This window comes from Garra rufa, chromosome 25 (genome assembly GCF_049309525.1).
Source record: "Garra rufa chromosome 25, GarRuf1.0, whole genome shotgun sequence".
In the NCBI taxonomy this organism is placed as follows: Eukaryota; Metazoa; Chordata; class Actinopteri; order Cypriniformes; family Cyprinidae; genus Garra; species Garra rufa.
In genome coordinates this window covers 37,441,441-37,452,161 of record NC_133385.1, presented here as the reverse complement: position 1 = coordinate 37,452,161, position 10,721 = coordinate 37,441,441, and the positions used below count along the sequence as shown (strand labels likewise).

General features: G+C 44.6%; 3 protein-coding genes across 4 annotated transcripts in view; all 3 read left to right on the top strand.

Moving 5' to 3' along the window:
- The first annotated feature begins 97 nt into the window (after positions 1 to 97).
- Positions 98 to 2,761, top strand: chmp1a (charged multivesicular body protein 1A). The gene is made up of 7 exons (XM_073831485.1): positions 98 to 241; positions 561 to 580; positions 675 to 752; positions 988 to 1,134; positions 1,215 to 1,343; positions 1,421 to 1,614; positions 1,699 to 2,761. The coding sequence occupies exons 1-7, from the start codon at positions 235 to 237 to the stop codon at positions 1,718 to 1,720; spliced, it is 597 nt and encodes a 198-aa protein (XP_073687586.1). The 5' UTR covers positions 98 to 234; the 3' UTR covers positions 1,721 to 2,761.
- Positions 2,762 to 4,027: 1,266 nt separating this feature from the next.
- Positions 4,028 to 6,020, top strand: slc10a3 (solute carrier family 10 member 3). The gene has a single exon (XM_073831946.1). The coding sequence runs from the start codon at positions 4,347 to 4,349 to the stop codon at positions 5,706 to 5,708; it is 1,362 nt and encodes a 453-aa protein (XP_073688047.1). The 5' UTR covers positions 4,028 to 4,346; the 3' UTR covers positions 5,709 to 6,020.
- A 2,240-nt stretch (positions 6,021 to 8,260) lies between these two features.
- LOC141301195 (Fanconi anemia group A protein) overlaps positions 8,261 to 10,721 on the top strand; it is a 29,494-nt gene continuing 27,033 nt past the window's right edge. For both annotated transcript variants that reach the window (XM_073831442.1, XM_073831441.1), the window contains exons 1-2: positions 8,261 to 8,370; positions 8,453 to 8,562. In XM_073831442.1, coding sequence (XP_073687543.1) covers positions 8,307 to 8,370; positions 8,453 to 8,562 — 174 coding nt within the window. In that variant the 5' untranslated portion in view covers positions 8,261 to 8,306. The remainder of the gene's footprint in view (positions 8,371 to 8,452; positions 8,563 to 10,721) is intronic.

Here is a 10,721-nt window from a genome sequence, read left to right as displayed (position 1 = left end):
AAAAGTGACACACTGGAGAATGTAGCAGTTAATGAACTCCAGAAGATGGCGGTGCTGCTGACACATCCACAAAACACGAAGAAGACGCGGCGGGTGACGTCACGATGACGACGAGAGCAGCCGAACCCGGAAGAGAGACACAGAGACGCTGAAGCGGAGACACAAACAAACAAACCGAGCTGAAAAACATCTCATTAAACCATCTGAGCTTATTCCACCACAGTCAACATTAACATGGACGGTAGGAACACTTTCGCTCGATGTCTGTCAAACTCATCACATTATCGCTGACCTCATTAAGATTGTCATTGATCAGTTTTCTAGCGCTTCATGATCTTGTGTCACAGGCTTTCATAAATATGAACAGATATGCTGTCATCTCCATCAGATCGATCAGACACGACCACGATAACCTGTGTGCTTCTGCTGTATTTGAGTTAGTTGATTATTGATATCCATAGTCTGTCAGTGCTGTTGTGTTGATATAAACATGTAAGCTGTAAGACTCTAGGTTCATTAGTCGTGCTGTTATTGATTATTGATGTGTTTCTCTCACACAGACACACTGTTCCAGCTGAAGGTGACTATATATTTCTATAGTGTTTCCCTCACTATGCCCTGATGTTAGTCGGTCTGATGTTTGACTCGTTTCTGAATCTTGTGTTTTTCACCAGTTCACGTCGAAGCAGTTGGAGCGACTGGCCAAAAAGGCAGAGAAGGACTCCAAAGCCGAACAAGCCAAAGTGAAAAAGGTACATGAGCCGAAGTGTGATCTCACTAATAATGATGTCAGCTTCTGGTCATAAATGTGCTGTGAGCGTATCTGACACACCTCTGTCTGAGGATCAAAGATCCAACAATCCTCAGTTTTAATTTAATAGCTCGTCGTTAACGATGAAGCCTATGATGTCATTCCAAGCTGAAGCCGTCACTCCTGATTCATGTGTTCATACGTGTGTGTGTGTGTGTGTGTGTGTGTGTGTCCAGGCTCTCCAGCAGAAGAATGTGGAGTGTGCGCGTGTGTACGCAGAGAACGCCATCCGCAAGAAGAACGAGGGTGTGAACTGGCTGCGCATGGCGTCTCGTGTGGACGCGGTGGCCTCCAAGGTCCAGACGGCGGTGACCATGAAGGGGGTGAGACGAGGACATCTGTGTCCTGATCGTTATGATCGACACCTTGGAGTCCTGATCTGAGTCCTGCTTTGTCTCTACAGGTCACCAAGAACATGACGCAGGTGACCAAGTCTCTGGACAAGGCTCTGAGCTCCATGGACCTGCAGAAGGTGTCGGCCGTCATGGACAAGTTCGAGACGCAGGTCCAGAATCTGGACGTTCACACCTCGGTGAGTGCTTCAGTCCTGCAGACCCGTTTCTCCTGAGGGTCTGAGCCCAGGCTTATGTCTGTGTGATGTTTCTTCAGGTGATGGAGGACTCCATGAGCTCTGCCACGACTCTGAGCACGCCGCAGGAGCAGGTGGATGATCTGATCCTGCAGATCGCGGAGGAGAGCGGGCTGGAGGTGGTGGATCAGCTCAGTCAGCTGCCGGCCGGAGCCACGTCTCTGGGAGAGACGTCCACACGCTCGCAGGAGAGAGAAGACCAGCTCTCCAGACGGTACACTGGTGCTTTAACCCAGTCTATGAGTGTTGGTTTGATCTGGTTTGTGAGCTGTGACTGATGCTGATGTTGTGTTAACAGGCTGGCGGCTTTACGTAACTGATGGCGTTCAGAGATTCGATCAGATGTTTCCTGCGTGGAGGACTTTATCAGGCCGCTGATTTTTATAACCCATTATCTCCCACACTTTATGATGAAAACGAGCACTCTTTTTTTTTTTTTCCCCCTCTGTATCACCATCGTCAAAGCTGACTGTGTCTGTCAATAGGGCACAAGTCGTTCCCCCTCTATATTTTTGGAAGAGAAAGATCAGCTCATCTCCATGCTTTGCTTTGCTTTACGCAGGGCTTCTGATGGAGAGGAGCTCTTGGGTCTTTCCTGGCTCTGTGTTGAGTGAGGTTTGCGTATTTATTATTAATGTTAGCTCATGGTTTAGTGTACGCAGCGCATGAAATGCAGAGCCGTACGTTATTTCTCCTGAGTTTGCCTTACTGCCGAGCACACGCGTGTGAGTAGGTGCTTCTTGTGTTCAGTGCCTCCATCAAACTACTAGAGTCTCTCAGTCCAGCCCAGATATAAACACACAAACCTTACTTAGTTCCTGCTGCAGTCCAGGTGTCCTTCAGGTGATTGTCTTGTGTGCAGTTATCATGTAAATAAAGTCATTCTAACGTTAGTTCTAAACCGGATTTTATCTGGCATGTTCCAGTGCCGCTGTTTTCATTCTTAAGCATCTTAGTCTGTTGAATATCATTGGACACGATGGTGTTTACAGCTGGTTCCTCATTCTAAAAGCCTCTGAACATGTAGATTCCCGCTGCCTGCATTTCTGCTTTGAAGCTTGTTTTCTGAGCTCATCCAGACAGAAGGACCTGATTGAAGCCACAGAATCTCTTCTATCTTTTATCATTATCATCCAGTACACCACTGTTTTACAGCGAGCGATGGTGGTTTGAAGCATGGGATGAAGCATAGTTATGTTGCAAAATGAGAAGAGAAGATGAACTTAGTGTTTTCTTTGGGATATGACTGTTCTAGTCATATATCTGGTGAATAACTAGAAATGTTCCACTACACAAACATGCTTTATCACCATTATTGTATGTTTATTGAATGCAAGTACATAATAAATTTTCTGATCTTTCTTGTCTGAATGTTTGTATTCATTCTTATCACTGAATAAAACTGTCAGCTTTTGAAAACATTGTCTCTTCTGCTCACCAAAGGCTTAAATAAAGGCTTACAATTAAACAGTGATATTGTAAAATATCATCATAATTTAAAACAGCTGTTTTCTATGTGAATATCTGTTAAACTGTGATTGAAAGCTGAATTTTCATCATCCATTACTCCAGTCTTCAGTGTCACATGATGCTTCAGAAATCATTCTAATCTGATTCGCTGCTCAACAAACATTTCTGATTATAATCAATGTTCAGTGTTGACGCTTTTATGTAGAAACTTACATTTTCCTTTTTTAAAGTGAACAATGAAGTATAATCATACAGTAATGTGTTGATCTGGACAGGTGGCGCCATTACTACATTCAAGACAACTCGAACAGTGATTTACTAACATGTCAACATAGTGATAAAGATACACAATCAGAGTAAATGACAACATGGACATACAGTGTTAGATCAGCTCAGGAACATATGAACATGATAATGTCAGGCGAGTGATTATTAGAGCATCAAGCGGTTTCTGTAGTATTTCTATAATACTCTTTAGTATCCCAACCCTATATGGAAACATTACAGACGCAAAAATAATCGCGATTGTGTGTGATTTTAGTCCACGGTCGGCCTCCATAGTCTGACGAGCGGAGTGTTTCCGTGTTTTCTGAAGAGTGTCATTGGAGGCCAGAGTTTCTCTCTATTTTCGGTTCTCATGAAACACATGATGGTGTGTTCCTGCGGGGGGCGCAGTGCTGCTCAGAAAGCCCTTTCATTACTTCAATCTCATTCAAATATCGAACCACATTTATGCTTCACTAGACACATTTCTACACTGAAAACATAATGGTTTAAATGTGCCAGTTTCAAGGATCGCTCCCTGACCTACAAACGCAAATCCGCTGCAGGTGTTACTCAGATAAAGCTCAAATAAAACGCCTCGACCTGTAATCAGAAGCCGCTGTGATTGGTCGATCCTCGCAGCGTTGAAGAAAGAAACAGGTACCACGTGACCACGTGCCGTTTCAAATACAGTCAGAAAAATATTTGAAATATTTGAAACAATGACGGGAATTAACTTTAAAAGCGCTGTGTTTGAAATTACACAGTGAAGATGGATCTGAAAATGATTTGGTAAATTCATCGTGCTCGACCAATCAGCGCTCACTCCACCCCACCCACCTTTACTCCCGGTTTCCGCTCCACTGCTCGTCTGTTTCTACAGGGAGTCGCCCATAGTAACCGCCCGAGCTGCTCAGACCGGAATCACGAGCAGAGATGACGAGAGCAAAATAAAGACACCGAACACGATGAGAAACGTTCATCGACACACACGGAAATAGCGTCTGTGAGCTGCTGTGCTGATATCTGTGAGTGAGTTCCGCTGTGAGCCGTCATGAGATGATCGTGAGTCTGATCGTGAGCAGATCTGTCAGGATTTACAGTCGTTACTAGCCATGTTTAAACCAGCATGAGGACAGTTCTGGACGGTCTGATGAAGCGCTGATCGTGTGGGCAGGTGTTGGTTGTGGGTGAAGGGTGGCTGGTGGAGACATGAAGACAGCGCTGGTGTTCAGCTGTCTGCTGTTCATCGCTCGAGCGGAAGATACGGAGAACGCCAGTCAGAGTCAGAGTCCCGTCCAGTATTTGCACATCGGCGACGGCTCCTCGCAAGAGTTTGAGTTTCCCCAGAACACCCGCGGCGTGATCGTGATCTCCAGCGGGTACCGCAGCTCCGGAGGAAGGAAGGGGCGCGAGAGCCTCAAACAGACGGTGCGGGTGAGATCTCTGGATCCGGACGTCATCTCCATCCTCAACGTGAGCGACAGCGGGGGAACGGGCTCCGCCAGCAGCTACGTCATCGGCATCCGGTCCGGCGTACCGGGAACGGCCCCGCTGCTCATCCAGCTATTGGATCTGGACCGGGACTCGGAGCCGGTTCTGATCGAGGAGCGGAGCGATTACTCCATCAGGGTGGCGGCGGGCGGAGACGACCCCGCGGCCCGGCTCCTGGGGTCGGACGGGCTGTCGCACTTCTCGGAGAACCCGGTTCTGTTCGCGCTGCTGCCGCTCATCTTCATCAACAAGTGCGCGTTCGGCTGTAAGGTGGAGCTGGAGGTTCTGCTGGGTCTGCTGAGGAGGCCGGTGCCGCTGCTGTTGGGCGTGTTGGGGCAGTTCCTCATCATGCCGCTGTACGCCTACGGCTTGTCCCGCCTGGCGTCTCTCCCCAAGGCGCTGTCTCTGGGTCTGGTCATCACCTGTTCGGCTCCGGGCGGCGGCGGCGGATACCTGTACAGCCTGCTGCTGGGTGGAGACGTCACCCTGGCCATCAGCATGACCCTGATCTCCACGGTGGTGGCGGCGGCAGCCATGCCCCTGTCCTCGGCGCTCTACGGCTGGCTGTTGGGCGTCCACGCCGCTCTCCACGTGCCCTTCGTCAAGATCCTGGGCACGCTGCTGTTCATCGCCATCCCCATCTCTCTGGGCATGTTGGTGAAGCTCCGTCTGCCCGCCGTCAGCAGCGTCCTGCTCGCCCTCATCCGGCCCTTCAGCTTCGTGCTCATCGTGGGCGGGATCTTCATGGCCTATCAGATGGGCTCCTCCATCCTGGCCAACGTGCGGGCTCCGATCGTGGCGGCGGGCGTGACGGTGCCCGTGTTCGGGCTGCTGGTGGGCCTGGGCTTGGCCCGTCTGACGGGGCTGCCGCTGCCGCAGAGGAAGACGGTCAGCATCGAGGTGGGCGTGCAGAACAGTCTCCTGGCGCTGGCCGTCATGCAGCTGTCGTTCCGGCGGGCGGAGGCCGACTACGCGTCGCAGGCGCCCTTCATCGTGGCCCTCAGCAGCACGTCGGAGATGCTCCTGCTGGTGCTGGCTCACGTGGCCCACAGACGCCTGTGCCTGCCCTCCGCCGCCTGATCCACTGCCCCAGTGTTTCTCTCTCTTATTACCAAAGGCCTTCGCTCGTTGTGGCCGCTTTTATTTCAGCCTCTTTTCTAAATCAGATTTTAACGAACGCGGTCTGACGTGTATTACGACCACAGTGTTTATCAAAGATATCAGATATTTTTCTAAGTCATTTTGCGGTATGTTCTTTTGTAATTCAGAAGGTTTGTTTGTATCTTGTTTACAGATGATGTGTGGCTGATGTTGTGTGATGATGAAGATGACGTCGATGTGATTGAAACAATGGCGACATGTGATTAAATGCTTTTTGACAAGACTAAACAAGTGTCCTTTAAAGTTAATCATACTAGTTCAAATCAAAGCGCACCTTTTTCAGATTCATCTGAATTGATTTTTATTAACCTCTAAACAGCGTGACAGTCAGCTGTTTACCCTGAGCCCAGTTCTCCAACACTTGTGTTAACTAGAGACACGTAGAGCTTTTGAAGTAAAAGTATTTGCGTGTGAGCTTCAGAGAACTGGGGCAGATTCACTAAACATTCAACAAGTAAAATTATTCTTAACTGCTGTTTTCTGAGAATAAAGTTAGGAATGTTTTTTTGAAAATACATTCCTTAAGATGGCACTTTATCTAAACATAGAGATGTATATATAATCAGGAAGTTGAATAAATAAGCTTTCCACGGATGTGTGGTTTGTTAGGATTGGACAATATTTGGAATATATTTGAAAATCTGCAATCTGAGGGTGCAAAAAAAATCTAAATATTGAGAAAATCGCCTTTAAAGTTGTCCAAATGAAGTTCTTACTAATCAAAAATTAAGTATGAATGAAAATTGGATCATTTTGAGCCATACAATGTATTGTTGTCTACTGCTACAAATATACTTGTGCTACTTAAGACTGGTTTTGTGCTCCAGACACACATATGTCCTTAAAAATCATTGCAAATCTTAAAGTTAAGAACACCAGCAGCTTGTCTGAAGTGTTTATGATTATTATGGTAAAGGTGAGGCGGTGAGGATGGCTTACAGACCCATACAGTAACAGCAAAGCTTCTCTTCTGAAGAAATAAAACATGCTCTTAACAAAACATTTGAGGACTTTTTCAAGAATTGCACTTACGTTCTTACAAATGACATATTTCACGAGTTTAATGAACCTGGCCACTGATCAGAAAAGTTTTTTAAGCTTCAGTTTTTTTCTGAACTGAAGAAGAGGCAAATATTGACACTAGTTTGTTGACTATATTCAGTTGTTACAGACACAGTTCTGCATTCATGAGCTAAACCATGTTTATGTTCATTTTTGATTGCACAGGAGTGCGTGTGATTGAGAATGTGCTGATTAATGTATAATAGCACATGCAGAGAGTATTAAGTTGGCTTTGTGTTTGAGACGACTGACCCACCAAACGTTCATCAGGGGAACATGGTGTGTCCTGTTTTCTCAGGTGGCTGTGAGAATCTTGGCTTGTTCTCTCTTGTTTCAGTACAAAATCGACTTGTTGACCATGGTGACTAACAGAAAGAGTTTACCGTCATCAGTTACTCATCTTTGTCTCGTTCTAAACTCGTCTGTGGAACACAAATGAAAATGTTCAATGAAAATCAATCAGTCCAAAGTTAAAGAGGACAAATGGGACCACTGATTAGATTAGATTTATGTTACTTTTAGATGTCCTTTTTGCAGCTTGAAGCTGTGGATCCCATTGACTTTGGGTAAAAACAGCATTTATTAATAATGTACTCCTAGAAGAAAAATAATCATACAGGTTTGAAAGGATGAGAGATAATGACAGAACATTGATTTGTGGCTGAGCTCTGCAGGAGATGATCTTTCCTCCAGTGCTCTTGTTTGCAGACGGCTGTGGTCATGCAGTGTTTATTGTATTGATCCAATCTCTCCATCAGTGCATCGACAACAAAAGAGGAAGTTCTCTGCTCCTAATGGTCTGTTCACACACCTTCATGCTCTCATGTAGTCAACAATATCAGTGTTCCTCTGAATGACTAATGCGTGGGAGTTATTTAAATGATTAACATGAAAACTGTTACATCTTCATGAGAACAAAACATTCAAAGTTTGTTTAATTTGTTTATGATAATAAGACTATTATCTTAGATTGCAGTATGAACATAACATGTCACTAGGTTAATTTTAAAATGAGAACTGGCCTGATTATTGCCTGATTCGCCATTCTAGAAAAGAAGCTAAATTACACAAATATGAATTCTGATCAAACTAAACAGAGTCTTGCTCATGCAGCTGGATATTCGAGTTCATGTTTGGGGGCGTGGCACAGAGGCTCAGTGTAGTATTTCTGTGATTGGTTTGACGTTCACTCTAAGGCACCTTTGATTGGCTGACATCAGATGCGCACATGACGATTGGCTGCAGCCAGTTCACTCCAAACCAATGAAAACACTCGCAGGAAAAGCCTGTTGCTGGCGATAGGTCGCTTTCGGTTTGTCACAGCCAATGGAAACTCGGACATGCAGCGCGCGGGTTTGCGACAGATGAGGTGCGCGTGCGTGCCGCCGCTGCTGCTGTGTTTATGTGTGTAAAGTTAGTTTAGTTCTACATGGGATCGAGTTGAATGATCGCAGCATGTTGAGCTCGACATCAGACGCTGAACAGTGCACCCGCTCCGCCTCTGTCTCAGCGCTGCTCGGTAAGACCAGCTCTTCCTGTCCCTGACACACATGTAGATTAGCATCACTAGCGATCGCTGAGAGACTGACTGATGTGTTTAGCGCGCAGACCTGTGAAGAGAGCCAGAGATGAGGACAAACACCTGCAGGAGTCCTGTGTGGACCTGCTGAGGAGACACCAGAACACCTCACAGCTCCTGCTGGAGATCACAGTGAGTCTGAACACATCAGGACTGGAACAACACACTCACATCAACAAACAACAGCAGCTCCAGTCAGGGGCACAAATAAACTAGTCCATTAAGAAGCAATATTTGGTGCCTAGGATTGATTTCCGGGGCAGTTCAATGTTTATCTTTCCAGATGCAGCTAAAGACACACTCACATCAATAATTATCCCCCAACTCTTTATTGTTTAATCCACATTGAACCAAATCAGTCTCATCAAACATGCTGTAGTGTTGTGCCTAGAGGTCGACCCATATTGGTTTTTACCGATACAGATAGCTAGATTGGACCACACTGGCCGATACCGATTAATTAACCCATAGTTTTTGAAAATGGATACTGAATGGCAACTGAAATAGTGCTCTACTATTTTTAAAAAAGTACTAAACCATACTTTGTAAATTAATAAAAATATTAATTATGATCATTAAAGTTATTTCATTAGTTCATTAATGTTAACAAAATAAACTTCAAAATTTAGCAATATATCAGTAAATGTTGAAATTAACAACACTTCTATTCTCCAGCTTTCATCAGTCTTAGTTGATGTTACAAATGGGCTCATTGTAAAGGGGTGGGAACAACAATATGTAAAATTGCAGTTTCTATGCTTTTTGTTTATATTGGGAATCTCTGTATGTCAGTACTGCCATCTTAAAATTAAGACTCAAATTTATTTTATGCAAGATTTTCTTTTTTATTATACAAGCAGTCTACTTTTACAACAATTACTTACTTAAATTTCGGATACTTATTTTAAATATCTGAAAGCTTGCAGACAATAGTTATTGTTTTTTCTTTTCATTTGATTATTACTGATGAGATCATAGACAGTGGCTGCATTCAAACGAATGCACAGATCTATTTCCATATATCAGATGTTTTGTCCTGCTCTGAAAACATAACTGACTGTGTGTACATCAGTTTCGTATAAAAGTATTCGGAAATACAAGTGCATTTAACCGCATCCGCAATCGAGCTTTTTAGGACGAACAAACGCAAAGAGCAAGTGAAAGTCTGTCAGTGCACGAGTTTTGTGCATCTAATAGTACTGCGTTACAAACGGCAGAAATGAAGGCACATGTAAAGTAAAACACTGCGGGTGGAAGCACACACTGTCAAACAATGCACACGAGTCTCACAGTGAAAATTCTGTGCAATGAAGCCCGCCGCGTCTCTAGCGCGCACACCTGCCATATGCGGGGAAAAACACAAGCTCGTTTAAGAGAGGGTTGCGACGCGTTGGAGAATCCATTTTTCTATCACTACCATGCTTCTGCGACCTGAAGAAAACGCTAAAACATAAATTATAGCTCTATATGAAGCATACAGACTTTATTAGAGCTACAGAAATACAAACGTTTCACTTAAATGCACAATATTCAATCTTCCAGCCCAGGGTCAAGTCTTTATGAACATGAACAACGATCTGGGACAGATTTGATGTAATGTAAAACTATGAATGGCGCGCTGAGGTGCAGCAGGATTTCTTACACGGTTTGCTTTCTCACATCACGTCTTTAAATCTGCAACTTTGCTTGCTAACAATATGAGCAGCTTGATAGAAACCAATGCAAATATATGGTAACAATCCTGACATTAAACATTGGTGTCTGACTTAACCTCTCATACTCTCTGACAGCGGAGCGGAGCGTGAGCCGCTTCAGCAAAGAACGCAATCCGGAAAAACTATCGGCATGGATTTTTGCCGATAACCGATAGTTCAGCCAATCAACTATCGGTGCCGATTAATCAGCAAAACCGATACATCGGTCGACCTTTAGTTGTGCCGATAGATGATAGAATCGTGTATCGACGATAGTCAGAGATATGGCCTGTTGCTGATGCCTTTGACGATAGTAAGACGATTATTAGTATTATTATGCGTCAAAAAGGCACCTAACTTTAGCGATGCGGCGCGGAGAGTCGGTTCTAGGATGCCTCAGAAACTTGCCGCGGTATAAACGCATGCATAGAAAACTAAATTAAAAAAATGAAATAAAATACAATAAAATAAAGTGAAAAAAATGAACTGAAAAAAACTCCCATACAGTGGGAATGGGTAAGAGAGTTATCACACAGTGTACATAGATTAAGTGTAGACAGTCATGAGGATAACAGAGGTAGTAAAATGTGGTTTAGG

What these genes read in the sequence shown, in the direction of transcription:
- chmp1a (XM_073831485.1), top strand. An exon ending in AACAAGCCAAAGTGAAAAAG is followed by an intron (nt 753 to 987) that starts GTACATGAGCCG and finishes GTGTGTGTCCAG; the next exon opens with GCTCTCCAGCAGAAGAATGT. An exon ending in GAAGACCAGCTCTCCAGACG is followed by an intron (nt 1,615 to 1,698) that starts GTACACTGGTGC and finishes TTGTGTTAACAG; the next exon opens with GCTGGCGGCTTTACGTAACT.
- slc10a3 (XM_073831946.1), top strand. Translation starts at nt 4,347, where the DNA reads ATGAAGACAGCGCTGGTGTTCAGCTGTCTGCTGTTCATCGCTCGAGCG.